This window comes from Hippopotamus amphibius, chromosome 3 (genome assembly GCF_030028045.1).
Source record: "Hippopotamus amphibius kiboko isolate mHipAmp2 chromosome 3, mHipAmp2.hap2, whole genome shotgun sequence".
Classification (NCBI taxonomy): Eukaryota; Metazoa; Chordata; class Mammalia; order Artiodactyla; family Hippopotamidae; genus Hippopotamus; species Hippopotamus amphibius.
This window is the reverse complement of record NC_080188.1, coordinates 89421653-89434227: the sequence shown is the minus strand read 5'-3', so window position 1 is coordinate 89434227 and position 12575 is coordinate 89421653. Positions and strand designations below refer to the sequence as shown.

General features: G+C 34.4%; 1 protein-coding gene across 8 annotated transcripts in view; it reads right to left on the bottom strand.

Moving 5' to 3' along the window:
• RAPGEF2 (Rap guanine nucleotide exchange factor 2) overlaps positions 1-12575 on the bottom strand; it is a 252724-nt gene that overhangs the window by 112827 nt on the left and 127322 nt on the right. For 5 of the 8 annotated variants that reach the window (XM_057726290.1, XM_057726289.1, XM_057726283.1 and 2 more), the window contains exons 5-7: positions 7643-7718; positions 5614-5781; positions 3255-3272 (exon numbers count right to left, since the gene is read on the bottom strand). The exons of 1 other annotated variant lie outside the window; for it this stretch is intronic. In XM_057726290.1, the coding sequence (XP_057582273.1) occupies positions 3255-3272; positions 5614-5781; positions 7643-7718 (262 nt within the window). The remainder of the gene's footprint in view (positions 1-3254; positions 3273-5613; positions 5782-7642; positions 7719-12575) is intronic. 2 more of the 8 variants (XM_057726285.1, XM_057726288.1) reach the window with 1 other exon arrangement.

Genomic DNA, 12575 nt, shown 5'->3' with positions numbered 1-12575 from the left:
AATCTAGGTGAGGAGCGGCTAGCAAACCTGCTGAGAATAAGCATGAAAAGCAAAGGATACTTTTGACACTTCTCTTTAAAAGACTCTCTGATGCAAATATAAAAACATCAGGCATGCACACAACAGCAGCTACCAAAGTGTGTGGGGTTTTTGTATCTATCACTCCTAACAGTCTACTGACATCCCCTGTTTTCACTCTTTACTCCCCAATTCCGTTTTCACATTTCTGTTGGGCTTTCTGGGATTAAAGATTTTCCTTTGAGCCAAGATAGTAAGGCCATTCAAGAAGCCATGCCTAATTCCTCAAAACGCCTGGTTTTTGAGCCTCCACAGTACCTGGATTTCCCTCTATTTTAGCTGCCCATTGAGTTATCTCTATTCTTCGTGAGGCCATAAAGTCAATGAGGGGCAGATTCTGCCTGTCCTGGAGCCTTGCACAGTCCTGAAACAAGGTGGGCACTCAATAAATATTCATTAAATGAATAAAAATAAATAAATGAAAACACTGAGCTTTCCTCTCTATGATACAAGAAACAGAACACACACATTTTCTGAAACTCCATCCTATTATAATTCACAGAGAGGCGCTGATGACCATATTGAAGACAAAGCCTTTAGATTCAATTAAGCAAACAAATGCTTGATAAAAGATGAAGGATAAAAATTATTCAAATAAAGAAATCTCCCCACACGTGAATAATTTCTGTATATGAATATAAACAGATTTTAAATATCATCATATGAATAAATTAGTCAAGTGGGATATGAACCGACTGTTATCAGTTAAAATCCTAAGACCTTAATATTCTAGGAAATTTAGTAGACACACAAGTCACTGATACACAACACATGCTCTTACTGTTAAGTAGCGTATATTGGATTAAAGTAGGAAGATCTCAGTAGAAAAGTAAAGCCATGATAGGAGGGGAAATATTGCCTATTTCCAAGAACAACAGCTCAAGTCAAAAAGTCTAATGTCAAATAAATGTGCATAATCACACAAACACTGTAATTTTTTCCTGTTTCAGTATCTAAATATTTTTGAAATTAACCTACTAAGAAGTCCTTAACTGAAGATGAAACCAACTTAAATCTATCACTTAGAAAAAAATCTACTTCAGAGATATATAAGATATATATAACCTAGGAATGATTATATAACCATTAGAAGAAACAGGACTTGTCTTATATTATTATGAAGAATAACCTCATTAAAAAAAGGACTCATTTTCATAAGCCTCATACAAGAATCTATCTTATCACATTGGTGCTACATGTTAAAGATACTATACTATCACTGACTATAATAAAAAAATTAATCCCAAAATTTTTTGGTAAGATTACAATGTATTCAAGTTAGATTATATTAACTTAATTTTAGGCAGTATTTTTATTACTCTTGTACATCTGCACCAAGAACTTTAAACTAAGCCTAACCTATTGAAAAATTTAATACATAATTATTAAATGGTGCCCTGAAGTATATATTCCCGTTGTAGAAAAGGATTACTAACAATGTGTGGGAGATACCTTTTTCTATGACCAATGGGTTCTCCTTATTTCCAAAATTTTGCACTGATTGAAACTTTATAAGTAAGTTTTATGTTATACTGTTTGAATCCTCCTAACTCAAATTTGTATAGAGTAAAGCCACACTTTGGGGGGTAAGTAGGAGTGGGGGTGGAAAGTCAACCAGAACCTCAAAGTGTGGAGAACATATCAATTATGCAGCCAGCCCTGGAAGGCTGCAAAGGGAGACAACACCAGTTGACAGGACAACTTTTCCTTAGTCTTCAGTCTAACATCTCTGTACAATTTTTACTCTTTCCAATCTAGGAAGAGGGCACAGCTTTTTTTTTTTCTTTTTCCCATTTAAAAAAAAAAAGGAATAAAAGATGATAGAACACGTTTGTGTCAGCTTCCCCATCTCTGCATCCAGGTGAAAGTAAGAAGGTCCTTTCTCCCTTTAAGTTCTTCTACCTCTCCTCTCCATTTTTATTATGGAACTCACATTTCCCTACCCATCCGAACTTCTAGAATAAATTACCCATCAATGTACAGGGGGTCTGTAGTTAAGGGTAAAATAAACAGATTTTCCCTCACCCTATTCTGAAACTGTCAACAAGGTAAACCTGTACAAAGTCCGAAGTCAGTCTAGAAATGATCCCAAATTTCCAAGCCTCTGCAGGGAACCTTATCCACAACCTGCCCCTACCACCTTTACCCACCTGAAGACTGAAAATTCATGCCGCATCCTATTTTCTGGCAGTCTTAAATACAGCCTTGACCCAAATCATCAAAATGCAAGAAAATGCTAATGAAAGCCATCTCCAATCTTGCCTTCTCACTGCATTTTAAAATGCTTATTCTCTGCAAACCTCACAGGCTTGCTTTGAAAAAGTGACCTGAAAACACTCTACCTGGACTATATGAGTATTTGCGTTTCTTAGAAATATTATTATAATCTGTCTTAAACTGTTGCAACACGTCTAATTTTAAAAAGTGTACATAAGGTATACATCATAACCCAGTGCACATTTTAAATTCAATTCCTAGTTCTAAATGCGAATTAGACTAACTGGTGATTTCTCATGTTGAAGAAGAGGATAAATTACACACTGATGAATCTTCTGAAATATTAAAGTTATATATGTTTTAACTATACATGTACCAGATAAAAACTCAAAAGCTGGTGCAAGTAAAAAATTTTATACAATTTTACCAAAATCTTATCAAATTAAAAACTACCAACATTTTTTTATATTTACCACATCAATGAAAAATTATCAGCGCTTCTAAAAGAAACTACAGCAATCATGCCACCTGTGACATTTTAATATGCATTTTCTTGTACAGAACATAAAGTCAAACTTTCCCATAAAACTTTCACACAAAAAGCAATTAAACATCCATGATGTCTATCTGCCTGTCTTTTTCTCTGCATTTCTTTATGCACAAAGCAGGTTAATTAAGAACAATGCTTCAATCATTCTTAAACATATGTAGACTGCACTTTTATTCTTTCTTCAAAAAAAGTGGGCAATTTCTCCCTAGGTCTGCACAAATAAAGCAGCATGTGACATCACCTAAACCACTGATGGTTTCAAAGTTGTAAAAGATTTTACTAAATCAGGGCAAAATACATAAGAACAAGACCAAGCAAAACACATCAATATTATCAACTCATTAGTTACAATGCAAATTCACAAATGAACTGAGGTTAGTATTAGGAGACCACACACAAATTACAATACCTGGGATTTAGTGCATTCCTTTGAGCCAAAATGAAATGAGTGCCATAGAGGAGGAAAGGAAAAGATGACATTATCAGACATGCTATAGTACATCTGGCAAAATGAAGATCATGTTAAATTAGGTTAAGAATGACCATACAGCACTGGCTACATGTATGATGTCCTCTGTGTTCTTTAGCCATGCACTTGAAATGCACCTGCAACCCTTTAGGTCACCTGTGAAGTAGGACCATGCACCTTTGCAACAAACTTTTCACTCTGGCTCCCACCTTACTAGGGTTCTTTCAAAAGGAATATTTCTCTCCAAATAAGTAAATGTGACTTAGGGCTAATGAAGAATAATGATTTTCACTTAATTCTTTATATCCTGGAGTACCAGAAGCACAAAATTTTGTTGTTTCTGTATGTTAAAATCATGTACTTAGGCAAAATAACAATTACACAAATAATATCAAAACACAATCTACATGAAAAGAAGGGATTCAATATTTTCAATTGTCATCCATCTGAACTCATTTAGTAAAATTAATACCATCATGTCACATATTAGTAAACTGGTACTTGATCCATCAGTAAGCAAGTTAATTTTTTTTCCCTCATAAAAAGTGCCTGTTGACCATGTTAAGACATTTTTTAAAACCACTAAAAAAAAAAGTAATCATGTAATAATTTTTAAAAACTACACATTTAAAAAAATCACATCAGAAAAGAGGAATGATGGAGGGGAGGGGAGTGCACTATTCCACAAAGGGGGAAAACATGGGGATAGGAAAGAGAAATAATTATTAAAATGACCTCCCCCCCGCAACTTAAGTGGGACAAATGTAACTAGAAAATCAAACGAGTCAGCTTTAACGCTAAATTTTTAGTAATCCACACTGCCACTAAATATCTTGATATAGAATCTGATTTGGAAAAATAATTCCAAAGCAGAATGAGTATTAACAATATTAGCAGATTGTACTATTCATGTGCACAACTATTTTTAATCCATATTTCCTTCTTCCATGATGCTACACTGACACTAAAAATACTACCTTCTTTTATAGACAATGGTAACAAGAAAACCTTTCATAGGTTTTTTTCAAAAAAAAATACCAAGTCTCTCCAACAGCCAAACAAAGCTGACTTTATGATGAGCGAAAGGCAACCCTTTCCAAACGAGCTCAATGAAATGATTCAACTATGAAATTCGTGTTAAATTAAAATTGTGCATGGGCAGTGAGAGGAGCAGGCAGAGAGCTGGTGGTCAAAACTGCTTAAACATTCAAAAACAAAGAGCTCTCAGAAATAGAACACATGAAGTGCGGGTATAAAATGCACCACTTCAAGCTACCAGAAAACGAAGTACATAGTTTTAAGTTCATATACATTTTTCCCAAGCAGTCTGCATTTATACTTATTTGCAAAAAGAAAGAAGAGGATAAGTGAGACGAACAAATGAGAAATGTAAAATGGTGGTCAATTACTATTTTTATTTTAATATTACTTTCACAAATGAGTACTCATTTAATGGTATTGTGAGTAAAGGTAAACTATCTTTGACCTTATTATGACATATGTAAGAATTCAAGTTACTTTCTTCTTGAAAACAGAAATCCTCAGATATATTTGCCACTTTTCTGGGTGGGCCACCAGAGGACATAGACACAGTGCAACTGGGCAGAGAGAAAGGAGTGAGAAAAATAAGGCTCCCAAACTGACTACGCTGGGGTCTTGCACAAATCACTCATTATCTGTGCCTCAGTTTCCTCAAACATAAAAAGTAGTTTATTTACCTAATATTTATGAAATAAATGACAATCAAGTGGGTGGAAGCATCGAAGAGGACCTCTGAACCAATTAGAAATGCTTCAGACCATCTTTACACTGTGATTTAAAGAAGCATCATTTGAAATTATGCTCTCACTTCATCGTATAAAAAACAAAAATCCTCAGATAATATTCTCACAACAGTATGAAAATAATAGGGAATTCTTATATATCTAATTTCTGAATAAAAAACAGGTATGATACTAGTCACTGGGGACGGTGAGGGAAAGGGCAACATTTTAGATTAAGATAAGAACGTAAAAATATCCCAGTTACAACTGTACATGCTCATCACAAAGCTGACCCTCAAAGAACATTTTCAGAAGTTTTAAGAAATATAAAGGCTAAACAATGCCTCTTGGTATCTTACTTCAGTGCTCCCTAAACTATTCACATGACGTGTGTTTCCAGAAAAATCTGCACTTTGGATAAGGACACCAGAGAAAGGAATTATTCCTCAAAAATAGAGAATCTACACGTCTTTTCACAAAACTCCCCACAAGAAAGCCATAAAGATAAAAACAATTATTACACTTGTATAACTTACCGTGTGGTAACCTCTAGGCAAAGGTGGTTTGCCCACAGGATAAGGATCCACTGTGTCAATGATCGTTTGTCTTTCCCCTTTCTGGTTGATTTTTCTAAATCTCCTTCGAGACTGTCGATGAGAAGCTTGACGCTGAAAATATTCTTCATTTTCATCCATATAGTCTACCTGAAACAAAATCCCCCAAAATATCACTCTTTACACACCACGTTCCTTATCAAGAGTAGATGCAGAATAAAATTTACAGATAGTCCCCATTCACTCATTGCGCAAAGACATTTGTAGACCAACTATCTTGACAGACTTCAAATGTTTTTGAACTTCCCTGGAACTAATTGGTTCTCGGTAACTTTTCTTTATAAAAGAAAAGAGGCATTTTCAGTTCCACTTAGGACAATATGGGTAACTCTTGAATTTCCTGTAGTTTCAAAGGGAAGGATATTTTCAGTAGTCTTTGTCCTGATTTACTAGCGAAAGATCTCACAGGATACATCGCCATGCATTATAAAAGCAACTGCCCCATTGTCTTAACTAAAGTACAAAAATTCTGATGGAGTAAATCTGTTTAAAAAAAAAAAGACAAAAACCCAAATCCCAAATGACTCTGACACGACTACTGGCACAATGGCTTTGGTAGATTACTTAAGGGTTTCCCTTCCTACTTTACTTCTGTGGATTCAGTTTCTTTTTTTCATAAATAGTGTCGTTTTCAAAAAATAACTTACTCATTTTAAACATTTAGAAAGTGATGAATGGACTAAAAGAAGAAAAGTTAGGTCCGGTTAACCCTCATTACACTTCCGTAATGAAAATGGGATTGCTAGCAAAAGCACATTTAGATACTAAGACGGTGCTTGCACTGACAGATCTAATAGTTAGTATTATATGGACAAGGACAAAATCCTCAAGTAATTTTGAAGATCAAAAATCCTTCAGATCAACACAGAACAGCAGCAACAGAGACCAAAATCTGGAGGAAATATCTAAAACGCTTTTCAAGACCTGTGGCTAGAAAGCCCTATGTATCTGCCTACATTTTTCCAATCCTAAATCTTTGCTTATCACCGTGCCACTTTCTCACTTGACAGTAAATCTTGTGAAATTTTACCAACTAGCTTTGATGAGGAAGTTCCCTATAATGGAGGAATTCCTCTCCTCCATTATAGGGAAAAAAAACCTACATCGCGTTTGAAAACAAACTTACAGTCCTTTACCAAATACTTTAGTAAATGTAAATAAAAAGCCTCCACCACTATCTATTTTAGGCCATCATTTATTCACAAAGTTTCCCTGCCCAGATAGATGCTGGATGGGAAATATTATGCATATCAAATCAACTGAATGTCTCCACTGGGCGCTCCCCCTAATCTTATTTTTGTTGCTGATTTTTTTAAAGGGGTACATATTGTCCTATCTTAAAATCATTTTTATACAGTAAGGAAGAATGTGACAGGCTTTTCTTAAAGCATCAGTAAAAATAATTATGTTGCTAATATATCCTTTAACATCACGTTTTTTGCATATGTCTTATCTCCATGTATTTTTTAAATCACACAATGCAGTTAAAAAGAGAGATAAAAATCTCGAGTGTTTAACCAGCATAAAAGTCCCCTAAATTTCTTTCAATTAGTTAAAGGAAGTGAAGTGATTTCCTTATGTCAATTGTTGCCTGAATACACATCCCTGTGACTCATTTAAAGTATCTCACTCATTCCAACCAATATTTGGAGAGCTAAAATCCTGCAATTCCAAGATTCTCCCCAAGTTTAAATTAAATGGCATTTTCATATATTGATTTATAAAGTTTAAGCACCATTTAGGTACTTGACCCCTTTTAACTTTCTTTTTCATTTAATTGAATCCCATAAACAATTAAAATATTATGACTATGAGCTCAAACTCAAAAAGTTATGAAATAAATACATCTAAAGTTATAAATATATAATACACTATCATAAGTAGTTTGTGAAAATACTTTTATTTCATAACTTTTTTTCGGGGGAAAAAGTCTTCACAGAAGTATTCTTACCACAATCATTTCAGACGGCTCTAACACAATGCATTCACAGCCACGCCTAAAGCTTCCTGCAGAACGCTTGCCAAAACTAGAAAGGAAAAAAAGATTTAAGAAATACAAATTGTGAATTTAAGCTAACCCTTCAGATGAATAAAAATAAGAAACAAAACAATGACAAGAAATACACACTGAAGAAAGAAACGACCTCAAACCATTATTTGCACAGAATGACAAGGAACCACTTAAATTTTTACCCTTCAGTTATATTTCTCTGGAAGATTCCAACATACTGTTTTTGAATTCATAACGTAAATAGTGAAGAATCATTACAAACGTGTTTTGTATTAGGCTGTTTTAAACCACTCCCAGTTAGGTGAACATTTAGAATACTCTAATAGGGGTGGGAATTGGATCAACGGCAAACTATAAAAATATCCAAAGTACAAAATGTATATAATTCTCTTCTATAACTTAACTTACTTAGGTTAAACATTTGTTTCACTTAAAAACGTATTTATTTTTCTAAATTTTCAAATCAGTTTATTCTAAGTCAGCTTAAGGAAAAGGTATTCAACTCAGGGCTTTCAGCTACAAAGGGATTTAAGTGAACAGGCATTCTAAAAGCCCCTTTCCACCTGAAAACTGCACTGCCGACCTCAGACACAGCACCTCTACCCCATCTGTGGAAATTCCCACCTAACGCTAGAGCGGATTTATTCTCCCTGGCATAGCTATATGCCAACTAGAGCCACAAAGAGTTCTAAGTAGTCATGACTTGTTCTGCTAAAGTACCACCTACCCCTGCCCATTCACTACTCCAAACAGTCCTCCCTTCCCTCCAGTCAGCATTTTAGTACCCCCTTTTTTTTGTTTGTTTTTGTTTTCGTTTTTGTTTTTGGCCGCACTGTGCAGTACTGGGGATCTTAGTTCCCCGACCAGGGATGGAACCCACACTCCCTGCAGTGGAAGCACAGAGTCTTAACCACTATACCGCCAGGGAAGTCCCAGTAAGCATTTTTAATAACCTACCTTTGAGGAAAATATGAGAAAAAAAGCTCTTCCAAAGAGCTATTTTATCGAGTATTTTTCCCCCAAGTCAATTAGACATCTGAGTGGCTCCTACGGAAATTCTTGTTCCTTTTATAACTCTTTTTTTGTGTCATGGTAGTACATACAGTTTCACATATTAGAACCCAAACTGGGTTAGGAAAAAAAAGTCATGTAAGATGAAAGTCAACCTTCCAACTCTTTCAGCATGTAACCTCTAGCAAACCAACTCGACCATCCTCATAGTCTGAACTGTACTCAATTCTAAGGTTACTGGGTGAGCCCAGGCCATCACTGAAGTCATTTCCTGATCCAAGATTCTGTTTCTTCGAAAATCAACCATACTTAGCATATCTGAAAAATCCTTTAAAAAATATTCATATATACATATTTTCACAAGCATACATATTAAACTGCTTTTAAGAGGAAAAAATCTGCCAAGAAAAATATAATAATCCCATCTTCTTTCTTATGTTATTTCACATGCTATTAAAATAACCTAAATTTTAAAATATTCTTCTTTTAGCTTACAATTAAATACCACTAAAATTACAGATAATCCTTAACACACACAAAAATTTGCTTCTGGTTTTTGAAACTACCTACTTGCAATTGAGTTGCTTATAAATTTTAGCAACAAAAGTAGTAACATCCACACAAACTATGTGGTATTTATTTATTTTATGCCTAATTCTTGCACCAACCACTCTCTACTTCAGAATTAAGGCTATAAATCCTCTTACCAATTAGCCATTAGTTCAACAGAACTTTATGGCTGAGAAGATATTCACATATTTAGTGGCACTAACACTATTACTTTAGGGATAAAAAGTGTGCATCCCCTAAGATGTGCTACAAAAACTATCTCTATGCCTTTCGAAAAGTGAGCTGCACTAAAATCTAACAAAACTCTCTTTGAAGCCACAAAAGACTCAAGTTCTACTGACCATCACAAAGATGTGAACCATAGGAGAAATAATAGGCTCTCGTCAGGTTAATTCTTTGAATACACTGAGGGGGAAAAGGCAAATACACAGAGAACACACTCTAGCAAGGGAGAATAAATTATTTCATTTATTCATTGCTTCAAACCCAGCCAAGAACCCAGAAGGAAAGAATGGCCTCAAAAGAGCTAAAGTGTAGGTCATGAATGCAGTCGCTGAGCCTACTGTCAGGCCTCTTGACTCTACTGCAGAGAGGAGTTACTCTTAGCTTACAAACCAGAAGCTATAAGGTAGGAACGGACAGGGAAGAATGAAGAATGTCAGCTAGAAATCCATTTAGCCCACAAAATACTTTTGCTTCTACTATCTGATTCTTTGAAACAATAAATATATAAACAAAAGTAAGAAAACACCATTCTTTACTAAGTTTTAAAAAATCTTTCAACAAATTCTATACAAATAAACTTAAAAAAATACAGTCCTAGACTCAATGCTCTATGGTGACCTAAATGGGAAGGAAATCCAAAAAAGAGGGGATATATGTATAGCTGATTCACTTTGCTGTACAGGAGAAACTAACACAACACTGTAAAGCAACTATACTCCAATAAAAATTTTTTTAAAAATTAAAATTAAAAAAAATACAGTCCTGGAAAATTTTAGAGATAAAAAAGGTAACCAGATAGAGACATAACAGGAGATAAGATCACTCACAGATAATATTAAGATCAACTCTTTTAAATATTTTAGATGATTTAGTAGAAAGAAATGGAGAGAAATCTTCAGGTTTACAAATGACACAGAGATATTTAGATAGTAAAGCACAAAACAAAGCCAGTAAGAATAAAGTATAAGACATTTTTATAAAGTTTTAGGTACGTGTAAAAAAGCAGTGAGAACCCAATCTGCACAAGGAAATATTCTATGTGAAAAGTGATCAAATGCACACAGTATGTAAAATAAGATTAAACAACAGAGGGTTCTCATGTTTCAATTAAAAGTCAAATGAAAACTAGAAGTCTTTCAAGGCACTGGCACAGTAAACTGCTAATACAATAAGTAACAAATAATAAACAAAGATACACCTCAAAAGTATGGACACACTAGGAGAAATGAAAAATGAAAATTACTATACAAACCCTTATAGAAAACCACATATATCTATAATAGAACACTGCCCTAGAAAAGTTCCTAAGGGGAAAAACACAGAGCTACAAAGTTTCCAACAAAAAATTAAGGGTATCTGAAGGGCCTTCTGTAAAACCAGAGGCACAAATTTGAAGAATACTTCATTCTGTCTTATTAATATCAGCTTAAAACTGGTATCATTTAAATTTCTATAATCATGACTTAAGGAAATTTAAAAATAATATAGATTAAATATGAACTTGGTCAACTTAAAAAGTACACCTACAATCCTTGAGGGTTTTAAGAAAAATCAGAAATAAAGATTGTCCCAAAGCCATTTGACTAAATTCTCCTCCTAACGTTCCTCAGTGCCACTGTCAGAAATGAACAGTTAGTCCTATCAAATGCATTCTTTTTTGTTACTAAGGCTTATAAGAAACTACACAAAGTGGTTTACAAATTCAATGCAATTCCCATCAAAATCCCCTCAAAAACATTTTTTGCAGAAATGGAAAAACCAATCTTCACATTCATATGAAATTGCAAGGGGCTCTAATTAGCCAAAAGAATCTTGAAAAACATCAAAGTTGATAAACTCAAGCTTTTGATTTCAAAACTTACTACAAAGCTGCAGTAATCAAACCAGTGTGGTACTGGTGAAAGGATAGACACATATGGACCAATGAAATAAAATTGAGAACCCAGAAATAAACCCATATCTATGGCTAATTTTGACAAAGGCATCAAGTTCATTCAATGGGGGAAGAACAGTCTCTTTAACAAATGTGCTGACACAACTGTATTTCCACATGGGAAGAGTGAAGCTGGACCCCTACCTCTCAAGATATAAAAAAATTAACTGAAAGTGGATCACTGACTAAATAAAAGAGCCAAAACCCATAAAACTCTTAGGGGGTAAAACAAAACAGGCATAAGTCTCCATTACCTTGGATTTGACAATGGACTCAGATATGACACCAAAAGCACCAGCAGCAAAAGGAAAAATAAGTAAATTTAACTTCACCAAAATTAATAACTTTTGTACATCAAAGGACATTATCAAGAAACTGAAAAGACAATCTACAGAATAGTAGAAAATATTTGCAAATCATATGTTTGAGAACGGTTTAATACCCAGAATACATAAAGAACTCCTACAACTCAACAACAAAAAGACAACCCAATTAAAAAATAGGCAAAGGACTTGAATAGACCTTTCTCCAAAGAAGATACACAAACAGCTAACAAGCACATGAAAAGTTGCTCAACATCCTTAGCTATTAGGGAAAAGTAAGTCAAAACCAAAACAAAGCTACTCACCCAAATCACCAGCTCTCCCCGAGAGCATATTACAGCTTAATAAATCCTCGCTGTGCTTTCTCCAAAAACAAATAAACAAACAAAAAACCCACAATGAGATACCATTTCACACCTGATACTAGATGTGAATGAGATACTAGGGTGGCTATAATTTAAAACAAACAAACAAAACAAAACAAAACAATAGCAAGTGTTGAGGAGGATCTAGAGAAACTGGAACCCTTGTATTTTGGTGTTGAGAATGTAAAATGGTGTTATCACTGTGGAAAAGAGTTTGGCAGTTCCTCAAGAAGTTAAACATAGAATTAATACATGACCCAGCAATTCCACTTCTGGATAAATACCCAAAAGTATTAAAAACATGGACTCAAACAGATATTTGTATACCAGTGTTCACTGCAGCACTATTCGCAAATAGCCAAAAGGTGAAAACAACATAAGTGTCAATTAATGAACAGATAAACAAAATGTGATATATATAAACAATGGAATATTATTCAACTATA